The 13998-nt window shown below is 39.1% G+C and overlaps 2 protein-coding genes across 3 annotated transcripts in view; both read right to left on the bottom strand.

The window, feature by feature from the left end:
* Window positions 1–543, bottom strand: part of LOC109345817 — a 9650-nt gene extending 9107 nt beyond the window's left edge. The window contains exons 1-2 of one of the 2 annotated variants that reach the window (XM_019585039.1): window positions 455–543; window positions 208–371 (exon numbers count right to left, since the gene is read on the bottom strand). In XM_019585039.1, the coding sequence (XP_019440584.1) occupies window positions 208–349 (142 nt within the window). In that variant the 5' untranslated portion in view covers window positions 350–371; window positions 455–543. The other variant, XM_019585038.1, reaches the window with a different exon arrangement.
* The window catches only part of LOC109345815 (heparan-alpha-glucosaminide N-acetyltransferase-like), an 87491-nt gene continuing 75549 nt past the window's right edge, over window positions 2057–13998 (bottom strand). Inside the window, exons 2-13 of the mRNA XM_019585034.1 lie at window positions 5964–6101; window positions 5784–5865; window positions 5374–5450; window positions 5157–5272; window positions 4962–5079; window positions 4544–4660; window positions 4348–4439; window positions 3887–3953; window positions 3726–3807; window positions 3523–3614; window positions 3264–3407; window positions 2057–2335 (exon numbers count right to left, since the gene is read on the bottom strand). Of these exons, the coding sequence (XP_019440579.1) occupies window positions 2189–2335; window positions 3264–3407; window positions 3523–3614; window positions 3726–3807; window positions 3887–3953; window positions 4348–4439; window positions 4544–4660; window positions 4962–5079; window positions 5157–5272; window positions 5374–5450; window positions 5784–5865; window positions 5964–6101 (1272 nt within the window). The 3' untranslated portion in view covers window positions 2057–2188. The remainder of the gene's footprint in view (window positions 2336–3263; window positions 3408–3522; window positions 3615–3725; window positions 3808–3886; window positions 3954–4347; window positions 4440–4543; window positions 4661–4961; window positions 5080–5156; window positions 5273–5373; window positions 5451–5783; window positions 5866–5963; window positions 6102–13998) is intronic.

Genomic DNA, 13998 nt, shown 5'->3' with positions numbered 1-13998 from the left:
TATATATATATATATATATATATATATATATATATCATAGAATAAACATTCCTGGAAATGATAAAATTAAGGTCTCAACCAGTTGAAGTCAAAATCAATTCAAATAGAAAGTGAAATACAACAATTCCTATGACATGATCTAATTTATAATCAAATGCAATTAAAATTTATAATCGAATGATCTAAATATAGAAAGGAGGAAATTACCGAGATGAAATTGATGGCCACATTGAAGCTTAGCCGATGATCTTAGACCATTATCAGCAACAACATCGAGACAAATTGAGCATGAAACAGAGGAATCGGTATCTCCGTCAACATCATCATCGTTTCCAATTCGAAAACCCATTTGAATTTAAAACCCTAATAATTTGGGATCAATATTCATACAAAAAAACACAGAATTATTATTTAGTAATAAGAAGAAGAAGGGTTGTTGTTGTTAAATTCAGTTAAGAAGAAGATTTTTAAGACAGAAGAAAGAAAAAGAGTGGACGCGTGTTTTTTGCAATTTATTATTCAGATCTCAAATTATTAATATTTTGCTTTTTTTCTTTCTTCTTTAGAAGATAGAGTTTGCGTCATTCTATATATCGTGAGTTTGTGATGTCAAAAAAAAAATATATCTAAATAAAAATATTTTTTTGACCAATTATAAACTGATGATATATGGAATGACATAAATTATGGACAATAGATATGTTCATGATAGAAGAGGATGAGAAACAATGAAGGAAAGGTATTTATTTGTGAGAAATTGAGATGGATACTCTTTTACTTTTTTTATTTATTTGTTTTTTAATTACATGATCGAAAAACAAATTTATAGTTAAAAAATATCATTTATTATAATATTATCTAAAACAATAAAAAGAAGAGTGTAAAATCTTTGCATAAAAATTTATATATAGTCAGTATATCATTAATCAGTTGTTTTATTATTTTTATTTAAAAGTCAACTATAACTCGAAAATGAATTATAGATGATATATTGACAAAATAAAAATTTCTTCCATTATCAATATATATATATATTCCTAAAAACAATCCAACACCGACCATGTATCAAATATACTATAATATATCATATAAATAAGCAAATCATTTATATATTTTTATTCATCTCCCCTATCTTAGTCAATTACTCTACCAATTGAAATTGAGGAAGATAATTCATCTTAAGAATGAAAATACAATTGATTGAATCAAAGTGTACAATATTCTATAAATGGACCAGAGAGATCAAAATTAATAAAAATCATAGGTATGATAGTGTATTCTCTTATGATATAGGAAATAATGGCCCTTAGCCTTTCTCTTCTAAGATTTACATAATCTTAATTGATATATTCATTATTTACTATTTTTCTTCATTTGTTCTATTAAAAGTTCCAATTATCCTACTTTTTAAGTTGTAATCAATATTATTAAATAATGAATATTCAATATTATAATTCATAGTAGAATATATTTTTCACTACTCAAAAATGATAGTCAAAGATGTTGAGTATAGTTTTCTTTGCCTTTCATGGTCTTACCCAATGAGGGAGTGATATATATGGTTTGAATGAAACTCCTCTCCGATAATAGAGAGTCAAGTGATGCTAAAAATTAAAGAAAATTTGATATGCTTTTACATTTATATCATTATATTTATTATGATAAGACAAATTTACCCTTCAAACTAAAGAGGAAAATTACATTTGCCTCTCCATTAGTCTAACCCCGTATGGTTTATACCCAAAAAAAGGTGTAGGCTTTATATGGCAAAAAGTAGTTAATAAGTTAGGTGAGAGTTTATAAACTAGTTGAAACTTTATAAGTTAAAAAGTCTAATTGTCAAACACATTCAAATAACTTATTTTTAGTCAAATAAGCTATTTGATTACTTTATAAGTCACTTTATGGCACCTTACCAAATACAATATTATAAGCTCATACTTTATGAAATAAGCTCATATACCAAACACCACCAACCACTAACTTATTTTTGGTTAAATAGATTAATCAATTTGTAAGCTACTTCATACTTTTACCATGTATCATAGAGAAATAAAGCAATATCACGATACATGGTAAAAGAAATATTCATAAGGGCGACCAAGTCCACGAGACTTCTACCTACTAGAGTTTAAAGACGATAGTGAATAACATGTTTCCGGTAAATGTACACATGGTTTTGTAAAATTCAAAGTTTCCAATATATACCCAATCTATGCAAAATGCCTGAAACTATAGCCCAGAATATGATCTCAGCAAAGATAACATATAGCAGAATGCCTAGTCTCTTGGAATGCCAAACTTTAATGAACACATGCTTTTGGATCCAATATACCTGTTCACAAAACAAACTTAAGATCCATTACTATGTAATGAGTTACATATTCATTCAAGTCAAACATGGCAAAGAATGAAAATAAAAATTGATCCAAGAATAATATATAGAAGTGAGGCTGAAGGTAGATATAGCACAGAAAAAAAATATGTACTTCAAAGATTTTAGTTCAATATATGGAATAATACCAGATATAGATCTCAAATTATAAGAAAACAATGCGACCTATTATTGGACATACAACGCATTACAGACGTATGATCATTACGTTTCGGATTATTCTATTCCACTTCTTAGAAAGAAAAGAACTTAAATGAAATTACTTAGTAGCATGGCGATATATTTATACAAAACTTCTACTCGGGCACACACAATGAAGCCATAGTCAGTCAAGTGAAATTTAATCCACGAAAAAATTTGATCTATGGACAGTAACTTTGTGGTAAAGGCCATAATACTAGAGGAATCATTACTATGGGACATAAAGGGGGAGGTCATAAGCGTCTATACTGTAAAACCGATTATCAGCGGAGATTGCGAGGAATGTGCATTTTGTTCACAAAGAAAGTAAAAAATAATTTCATTATAGCTATTTTTTGGGGTTTAAAAGGAAAGAAGAGCACTGGTGCTTAACTTTATAGCACTATAGTTTGAAATATAGAGCTTTTGAATAAGTGTTGGGTTTATTCAAGTGTGAAGTCCCACATTGAATATGCGGGGAGGAGTGAAAGAGTTTGTAAGAAGGAAAGGCTCATGGAACTAATGCCTTAAGGTTTTGGTTCAAGACGTGGTGACTCTTCACTCTTCCCATACCCATGTAACAATGGAACTCCCTGGTGGTTGGAGGCTCCCCGGTCGTAGTCTGGTCCAACAACAAGAGTTTAGGGACCAAAGTATAATATGAAAATTAGATAAGAAGAATATATACCAAAGTATTTTGAGGGTCATCATAATACCACCCATTAATGAATCCTGCAAATATTCCTGCAGCTGCCATGACATACACAAACATTGCATTCATTCCAATCCATTTCAATGGCATGAACAACACTTTCAAACTCCAAATATCAACCTGCAATGACACAGCACCAATTTTACATCCACCAAGGCCACAAAAGTGAGCATTAACCCATGTTTGTAGGGCCAGTGTAGCTTCCACTATTCACCGTAGAGACCGAAAAACATACCATAATATAGATGGCCGAAAAAACTAATGCTGATGCTCCAGATGTGACACAAACATAGCTTAGTGTATATAACTGTTTATTCAATGGAATGGCTGCAATATATGGAAGAAAGGAAAGTCGAAGGAACCACATCAGAATAAATGAGGAATGGTTATATGGTTGCACAGCATGTTCGATTGAAAAACCGAGTTAAGAATTCACACCATAAGTGAAGTGAAGAATAATTCCAGAAGTAAGGAGAGCTGAGCCCATGAGAAGCCAGTGTTTTAGTCTAGAAGAATGGTCCTAAAATCACATAACCGAAGGATTAAGCAGAAGTTAAAGAGATGTTAGATAAGTGATTATTTTGAGTCATAGGCTTCACCTGCAAGTGTATGAGTACATGTCCAAAATGCAATCCAATGATTGTGGAGAGAATAGCAGATATTGAGCTGCATTTGCATATCACATTGCTAAGAATCAGCAAAACAACTTACACGATTTGTGTTCACGGAAAAGCGAGCATATTCGTAATCATAGTACAGTTCTTCTTAAAAGGGTATGAGCATTTCAAAAGTTGGTGCAAAAATCATATGGCATGCTCTAATCAAGCTGTCAAACAAAGAAAATGGATATGGTAGTCCACAACTCTGTTTCTTAGTAACAACATAAACAGCATTTTCGATGATTCGATCAAATATAATGACAACGTCTACTTCGGAGAAAACAAAGCCAATGTCGTAATAAAATTGTTGAAATACAGAAAAAACTCGTTCTCGATAGCACATTCTGGATTTCAAAAGCTAAATCAAACATGCTGTAGAGAATAATGAGACATCTTCAGACCTTAGAATTCCTTCTGGCTCATAAGGTGCATAACACCATGAAGGAGCATTTTCTTTAAAAGGCCCTTCATATGGGGGTTTCTCGGTGCAAGCCTGCAGCGCTTAAAATAAAAGGCAGTGAGTTTTGAAACTTCCATTAGTCATAAAGTGTTCCAAATTTATAGAAGAAAAGTTTCTGGACGAAAACGGCAACACACTTCTGTTCTCCTCCATGCTGGGCGCTTATACATGTGGTTAATTCCGAGCACCTCTCGGTCAATATATCCGACAGCATTACATGGAGGATCTAATTTCCCTCTGACACCACAGGTCACCTAACATTAACAGAGACAACAAATTAGAGAGAGTAAATCAGAAATATTTGAACCAGTCCATTTCTGCGCACCTTCAAGAATAGAAATTTCTAAAGCTAAGGGTAAATTTCATATCAAGCAAAAACCACATTATGTTCAACCATGATACTTAAAAATGAAGTTAAAGTGATAACATAAGGATTAAAAACAAACAACTGCAATTTAATCCAGTAGAGAAAATAAAAACCTTCCAATGCGATTCTCCTTGGTTCATAAAACATTACTGATATAGAGTATTAAAGGCATGGAATTAGAATCTTACGGTGAAAGTTGTGCCATTATATACGCTTTCTGGGTTATGGATCGTGAATTGCCAATCTGGAACATAAATTCCATAAAGTAAAGCCATGTAAAGAGTAAGTATACATGCGCCGACCAGCCTGAAATTTTAGTAGATGCGATGTTTAGAAGCACATTGTTTCGGAAATCAACTAGAACATTGCAATCATAGACTAACCAATGCCAATAATATAACTTGAAGACTGAAAGCTGTGTCGGTTCTGGATCATTAGGTACTGAACTTTTCGAAAATATCTCCACCAATGCTACAACCAAGTATGCTAGAGCAATTCTCTAAAAGGGTAGAAACACAAAGTAATAGTTTCATTACACTCATTTTATTAGCTAATAAAATCTGCTCTACAAGAATAAGCAGGGAAAATGATCATAGTCACCTGAAGAATGCCGCACCACCTTATGTGTTTCATGTCAACTCCATATGTTAGATTGTCCGGCGCATGTGAGAAACCACCTTCATCATAGAGGTCAACCGACAAATCGAAGGTATCTTCTCAGGTATGCATAAAAGTATTTGTCCCAAGGAAAAATCCCAGAATTCCTCTATTCCATGGGTTTGGAAAAGTGTGAATTTTCATGATAGACCAATGTTATGATACGTTGGGGATCTCTTATGACAATCATGAGTGTCCGAAACATTTTTTTTAATGCTCGAAAGTTGGATCGGTTGGCCCTTGCATAAAGAATACATCACCCCCATTTTTTATGAAATACAAGATGCTCACTAAGTGGTTCAGAAAAGAGTCTTGTTCATTACATTACTTATATTTATAGACGAAAAACTAACCTTGTAAGAGCAGACCCCAGAAGAGAAGTTTGATTGTTCTAACTAGCACCTTTTTTACAGCTACAAGTTTATTTGGTATTCTCTGGACAGAAAATACAAGAATCAAGAAATCAATGAATGAAAATTTCAGGTACTTAGAGCATTCTTTGTTAGCCAACATTTTCATAATTCATAATTAACCTTAAGAGCAAGTGGAATGGTCATTCCCACAATGAACAAAAAGAAAGGCATGACAAAATCAGCAAGATTGCAACCATTCCATGGCGCATGACCGATCATTGGCCATTCTCCTCCAGCATCATCAACCAAAATCATTAACTGCATTGCATATTATCAAAACATCTTATAGCAAAATCAACGGCATGCAGTTAATAATCCGATTCAAACTTGAGAAAATTATTCTATTTTTCTTCAAGATTTATGTATATTCTAATGATTTCGTGTCTTGTTTTTTAACATAAATCACGGACCTGCACCAATCCCTGTACTTATGGTCAAGATCAGTCAGATAGAGTTGACAATGGTCACAGACGAGCATGTGTCAGGTTGTAGCCACCTGCTACCCGTTCTACACATAGGAAGGTACTCACTTGTGGGTTTTAGCAAGTACCCATGACTATATATTTTAGCAAGTACGCACAGGAAGGTACTTATTAGCTTAAGAAAAAGACCTCCAGAACTACCTTAATTCAACAAAGTGTGCAATGTACACGACTAAATTAAACCACACAAATTTATTGCGGGTACCCGCCGACACTTGTACTACTATGCTTGTACACATCTATATANGCCTTCTTGCTTGCTTCTTAGAATCGACTTAGTCAGTCTCTCTCCTCCGACTGAGGCATCCTTGATTAAGTCTTACATAAGAGATAGATAGAATCGCAAAGAGTATGTTTGAAAGGGGGTGTTAGCGGGTTTCAAAGCATTGAAGGCCGGGCGAGAATAAAGAGAGAGGGAGCACAAGAACAAGAGCCAAGACCCAGCCCAAGGGGGACAGGGAGAATGTCAAAACGAGATCCACTCAACAGGATTCGATTGGCTTCTAATGAAGTTCCAAGCAGTTTTGAAAGAGAAAATTACCCGGGAAAAGTACCTTCGCCAGCTAGCAGCAAGCCAGTATCCTAATCTCTTTATTCCTAGTCTCAAAGAGAGATAGACAAAAGACTTAGATTGAAAAGCGGCTTTAGAGCGCAAATCAAGGATTCTGTGAGCAGACCGACTGGTTTCAGCCAAAGAAGCAGCAGGAGAAAGGGAATTAAAATAGAACTTGTCTAGTAAGTTGCTCACGAGCCAGTCAAGGAAATCCGATCTTTCATGAACAATTTGAAGGTCTTTCATAACTTTTCTCACATTTCGAAGTGAAGTAGGCGTCGAATGAGTCTAGGTGATGGGAGGCTGGTCCGGTTAGTCCTTCTCCAATTAGCATCTCGCCTGATCGTCTGCTGAGTGAATAGCAGCAAGTGCTAGTTCAAGTCAGTAATCATTTGATTCGCGGGATCTGTAACAAAACGATAATTAATATGACGGGAGGAGGCAGTTAACCAAGGGCCGCACAGGGGTGATGCCGGATCCTATTCAACAGAGAATTCTGAAGCTGACTCGGGTAGTTGGCGACAGTACCTAAACTTATCATCAGATAAAGAGGAAAATGCCGACCCCTCTAATGCCTTTCCGATTCAATCTTTAGCTGGCATCAGCCTTTGTCCGAGAAAAGGTAAAGCGTTAATTGTAAGCCCCAACGAGAAAGGTAGTTGACTTGATTAAGGGAAAGGTGAATGAGTTGACTTGCTTAAAGGAATTTACTTCCCAACCGGCTAATGCTTCTAGAAAGGGTCTACGGGGAACCTTCTTCTCTTATTTAATTTTTTACGTTAACAGTTCTTACAAAACGGAAGACTCGAACGAGGAATAAAACTTCCTTTCTTCACTTATTATCTATTTTAACTTCTGAACCCTTCTTTGTTCTTTGGTCGAGTTACTCCGTATTCCCTCACCCGATCGCTCTATATTTTTACATATACCCTCTTTGGTCGAGAATACAGAATATTCATTCTCCCGAACCGAAGGAAGGGGCGGAGATTCAGTAACAACTCCTTACCAGACAGACAAAGGGGGCTGGCGGGAATAAAAAATAGAATAGGAGAACTCTTCGATCAGAGGCAGATTCCGAGTTGGTTAGCCTTACTTCTTATCTTCTCCCTACTTATACCCTTACCTTAGGTGGGTTGTGTTGTCCTTTAAAGAATAGCTATAGCCCAACGTTTAACGGGTATCCATCCCACGAACAATCAATCCTTTGGGACATTCAACATTCAACTCCAGTTACGACTTCCCCTCGGCCGGGCATCTTCCCTCTTGCTTCGCTTTACTTTCTCACTGTGGACCAATTCCTATCGCTTAACTCGGAACTCCCTTAGTGCTTAACTTTCTTTATTAGTAGGCTAATCGAGAGGTCTATGAAATGCTATACGGAAAGGGTGATTCTTTATTCATGTAATTCCCGCGAGGAAAAGGTTATTAAAAAGGTTCATAGGTGGTCGCGGCCCACGAGTATCTCTTTCTCAATTCCTATTCCTCCTCTTCTCAAAGGGGTATAAGAAAGTTTAGTCAAGCCGAGAAATAAAATCTCCATTTTTCTACAGTAAGGCGAGAATAAGCCCCATTTAAAGCTTGTTTTGTTCAGTGGGGGCTGGTTCGGTTCAGTGAGTTACGTTACTCTCCTGATTAGTTATTGAATTGTCGGCATCACTATATCTTATTCCCCGTACAGGCTCGACTATAGTAACGGGAGATGTGATCTCGCCATACCTTACTGTCTGTCTCCCCCTCTCCCTACTAGATATGCTAAAAGAATATACGGATTTCCTGGAACGAAGTCCCAGATCTTTCATAGCCTGGAGAAAATAGAAAAGAACTTAATCTCAGTGGTTCTAGACCTACTTTAAGTTAGAGCTCGTGGTTGCTTCGAGCAACGGAAAAAGGCTTTTTTAAGGAATAAAAACCTCATCGGCTTTACTTTATTAGTAGCATCTGTCCTTCCCGGCCTGCTGTCATCAACGGTCCGCTTCCTTGAATGAGAGTTGGTCTTCCCGATCCACGAATACTTTCTGTTGTCCTTTACTTTATTAGTGGCATCTGTCTGAGGGCATCTGGAATTGTCTGTTTCGGTATTCACTCTTGTAAACGGCCGAACTAAGCTAAGCGCTTGGCTTGTCTTATTAGGTTCCCAACCGACCTGTACATTAAATATCGAAATCCGTTACAGAATAGAATTAACATAACGAGGCTTGGAGTATCTAAAACTAAGTCCAGCGAACTGGAAGTCTCTTCAGACTCCCTCATTGCTTGGCTATCGAAGTGGACTTGTACATTGATAGCCTTTCGCGTGCGTCGACACGACATGCTTACCTTTCTTGCTTTTACCCTTCTTCTCCCTCGGCTGGAAGGAATAATAGAAAGAACACTACTATCATAAAGAAAGCCGGGAGAACTCCTATATCTTACAGCGGGAGAAATTCCAACATGAAAGAAAGCAAGACCCATCCTAAAAAAAATATCATTGAATAAAGGTACAAGGCTCTAAGAGAGAGCCATGCCATGAAATGAAGGAGAGACCCGAACAGAGACTGGGACGAACAAAGAGAGACGCGAAGCGCATCGAAGAGCTTCGTTAAGCCCGTTAATTCTGTACGTAAGATAATATCCCACTGGTCGATCAATCAATAAAATAATTCCTAAAATTGTGGTGGTACCAACATGGCCAGTTAGCTCAGAAACCCTCTACCCACTATAAGAAAAGTAGAGGCGCTTACCCACTCTAATAGTTCGCCTTACGGCTCACCTTGGAAGTATGGCTTACCTGAAAAACTTCCACTCCCCTCGTTGACAATCACCAATGAACTACGACCACGGCCAAGATTCTTTCTACCACGACCTCGCGCGGTAACCTGTGTTGCTTTAAAATAAAAACCGTTATGGTACTGTTGTCACCAGTCCTCTGGCCTTGGGAAGGCCACCTCCTACAATAGGTCATTTAAGGCGAAAATCCGACGGATCAACCGTTACGGGACAGAAGCTTTAGCACTCAATCTGTCTCTGTTGCTGCTTCCCCTATCAATGGTCACATTGATCAATCAATTTACGGGCGGAACCTTCCTTTAAGTCTATCGAGTGCCTGACTTCTCTATTGATCTGACCCTAAACCTAAAAAGGGCTCGATTGAGAAAGAGAGTAAAGGTGCGAATCGGCTAAAAGGCTGAGTCCGAGACTGGGAGAAGAACTAGCAAGAAATGCAGACTTCGCTCCGCACCTTTAGGTAAAGATCCCCATTGTCCAATCTTCCTTTAATGGAGATATTCTTTTATGTCACTTCCGGTAAGAAAGGGGATAGATTCTCGAAAAAAAGATGTGCGCTTCTTCTATCTGCGGCAGACTGCCTCAGATAGATTATATGGATGCTGATCTGTCTCTTTATTGGACCAAAGAGTGGCTCTCCTTGGTTCTGAGTTCGTTCCGATGCCTGCCTTCACTAAAGAAAGGACTTGCAAGATTGAGATATCAAGGCTGGTACCAAAGCAAAGAAAAGAGAATAATAAGAATATAATCTCTGCTGCCCTTTGATGGCATAAAGGGGCTCATTACTCGTTTTCGTATTGGATTGGGATGGGACTATCCATACAGGAATTCCCTTCTTCTTTCATTTCACTACTCCTTTCTTTCAACTTAAAAGGCTTAGTTCGTAGTTGAAGGAAGGTCTCGTATCCCGAGATCTATGTGAAGAGAATAATCTTCGGTGAGTGAAGATTACACCCGTCCCAATTAAACTCCTCTTTCCTTCCGATGAAGGGATCTTGTTCGATGAATGGATTGACCATGAGCTTACAGTGCCTTTTAGAAAGCATAGCCTCATTGTTCACTCACTAGCTACGCTATAACTCCCATCAATCTAAAAGAATGACCTGCCTATGCTCGCTTTCACTCTCTTTTGGCTCCCTGGCTGGTATGCTTGGCTGACTTGGATCGGTTATGGCCTTCTTGTTGCCATGGAGGCTTCTTTCGATCGATCAAGGTTGCATTCCCTTCCTTTGATTGAGAGAAGGAAGAATGGAACTGGTTCCAGTGAAAGAAATTAAAGCAAGGGGAAAGATTGACGTAGGTAGATATGCGGAGTCTTTGCTGTGCAGCTAGATCTATGTCACGATATGAGACAATGCCCACCTTTCGGCCTCTCTTTGATCATTCCTTTGTTTCGGTGCTTGCCCTTTATGCATATGCAGCAGTAGTTTCGGTTGAACTGGACATTTATCCCGCTATTGGTAGGCTCAGAATTAAAGGAAGTGAACTGGTGGGACTCTGCTACTTACGAGGGTTGATGTGGAAGAAGGGGCGACTTTAGTTTCTCGGAAGGAGTAAGGACTAAAGGCCCAGAGTCAACTGCTGGTGGTTCAGGAAGTTAATCAGATTCATCCTATAAAAGATGGTACGAAAGGGATTGATTGGGGTTCATCGACATCTGAGATTCAGTTTGAAAAGAATCCCTTATCCTCCTCTTTAATTTAGGAACTTCACTCCTGGAGGAAGGAATAGCACCCAAAAGCCGGTTGGGTCGGGCATCACATAGTTTTGAAGGGGGAGACGCCCGGTTCCTACTAACTGAACACAGGCAACTTCTTTATTGAAAAGTCAGTCTGAAAGCATACTTTCGGGGCTTCGTCTTCTCCTTTCTTTAGTGAAGGCAGGCATCTGAAAAGGTCTCTGGACTGAGGCTTAACCACTCCTGTTGTGACGGATTCGGACGTGGATACGGATGCTCACTCGGTTTCGGACTGATGGACGGACGATTTCCGATAGAATCCAGAGAATCATGGACAGGCAAAGTTTGGTATGGGGCTCGCAGTAAGCTACAGATTTGAATGAGTTGACTACGTGCAGAATCCCCATCTCTAATCTAACCCTTATTGGAAAACTAAAGGGAAAAGAAAGAGGCAAGTAAAGTCTGAAATGCCTTCCTTAATGGACGAGGCGTAACAGGAGGTTGAAAGCCAGGGAAGAGAAGAAATGCCACTAGGTCAGGTTAGCTTGAAGCTAGGGTCAGGTATAAGGTCTAGTATAGTAGGGTGCAGTTCCCGGGGAGATATTCTTCTATCAACTGCGCTTTGTTATAGGTTAATTCCCCTCCCTGTAAGAAAGAAGAACCATGGCAAGAGTTTCGATTCGCATCCTCTTTAAAGCAACTGCTTGGCTGAAACCGGTGAAAGCCTACTACTTATTTATGCCCCACGCCTATCAGATAAGTAAGAAAGCCCGGATCCGGAGAAGCAGCTATTTCAGAAGCATCTGGCACTGCAGGATTTGAACCTAGGCCTTCAAAGGCTAGTCATACGGCTAGGGCTGAGACCAGTAATAGGCTCAAATATAGTAAATCAAGAAGGTGGTACAGATCAATTTGGCTCTGGAGTGAATACCCGGTTCATCGGAACTTCAACCAGAAGAGGTAGGGTCGGGGTGCTTTTCCCTTGAAGCGGGGATATCGTAAGGAATTGATGTAGCAGTTAAAGAATTCCCCTTGGCGGAAACCAGCCTTCAAAGAAAGTCAAGGCTACGGTAGAGTAAAGGGTGGTAGTAAAGGAAAAGTAAGCATCTTACCCAGTCGTAGAAGCGCTGGTCCTCGGCAAGAAAAGAATTGGGCGGTGTGTACGGGTATTTATTCTTCTAGGGGCTGGGAATGGCAAGCTCAGGAAAGTCAGAAAGCCTAGGTGATAGGGCTAGGGCTGACAGAGAGGCAAGAGCAGGAAAGAGAGGATCAGATGAGCGACTCGAAAGATCAGATGGATAGACTAACCGGCTTATGAAGAAGGATTTACCTAGCTCAGGAAAATAAATCGGACAGCGAGCGCTAAGCCGGTTAAGTAAGGATAAGGACTTTGCCGGCAAGGAGATTGATAGAGGAATCTGGCCTATGAAGAAAGGAGGTCGAATAATTCCTAGCCCGGTTGAAGCAAAGTCATATAAGTCGGCTACTGCAGGGTATGGAAAACTACCTTAAAAAGCTGCTACTGCTACCTACCTTGCCTTGGAAGGTCAGCGGAAAGAGTAGATGGAAGAGTTCAAAGCCGATAACTCGCTGGGGGACAAGCTTACCTAAATAAGAAAGAGGCGATGGCAGAGCTCCTTTTTCAGGCCGTTCGCTAACTAATTTTATTCTTTAATCTCTGGGCTAGGGCTTGTTGAACCTATCTCTCCTCTACTTCTACTTCAATTCAAACTAGCGCTTCGCCCCTTTCCTCAGTAGCTGGGCTTTCTTTGAAGGCGGTAACCGGCTTCGGTGAAAACTCTTCCAACAATCAATCGTGAGGGATTTGAAGTGGAACCGATTTCGAATCAATCGGTCAAATCACTCGACTGCGGAAATGAATCTATTGAAAGAGGCCCATTAGCCCGAACCTTTCGCCTTATAAAAGAAATAAAAGAAAACAAACTCCTATTCTTGGCTCCGGCAGTCTCTTCTTAGGAGTGATGTGATACCCCTTGAAGCTGCACTGGAGGTAGGTGGAGTCGAAGCTACTCGATCATGAAAGAGGGACAGCTGGAATCTACGCGTCAATCCACCCTCTGCTACCTGCCTTCTTCTCTTATGAAGTTTAACTTATGGGCGACTTNACTTTCATGCGGCAAATCGAACGTTTTCCCTCCCCTTGGTCGCCTCAATCCAACCCCCCTCTATTTAACGAACCAGGCTTAAAAACTTCAGCATGGATGGATAGATGCCATACGGCCGTTAGCTATTAAATCTTTCGTATATAGCAGGACTTTTACCCTCCTTTCAACCCAATCCCCTACTTGATTGACCCTCATCACTATCGAGTTGTAACCGAAGTAGATCAAGAGAAGGGACGATGCCAGACAGATTTGACCTAATGTCAAAGAGGCCAAAGGCCCAGAATGAAAGGAGTCAGGGATCCAGAATGAATTGACTGATCACCGAGCAAGAAAGACGCTTTACATAAGATTTCAGGCCCAAAACTCTATAAGCGTGTCATCAAGTTAGGTTAGGCCAACCTCGGAACTAGATGTGGTCACCTTTCTGATCTAAGACCACACAGCAATCACCTAAATTATACGTTCTTCTTTTGACGTGATATTCAATAAGTGCGAGTGGCTTCGCTAATACCCCAACCCCATGGTCTCTTTCTTTAAAGATGAAGGGCGTCCG

Source organism: Lupinus angustifolius, chromosome LG04, assembly GCF_001865875.1.
Source record: "Lupinus angustifolius cultivar Tanjil chromosome LG04, LupAngTanjil_v1.0, whole genome shotgun sequence".
NCBI lineage: Eukaryota > Viridiplantae > Streptophyta > Magnoliopsida > Fabales > Fabaceae > Lupinus > Lupinus angustifolius.
The sequence above is the reverse complement of the archived record's forward strand: the minus strand, read 5'-3'. Positions and strand labels throughout refer to the sequence as shown.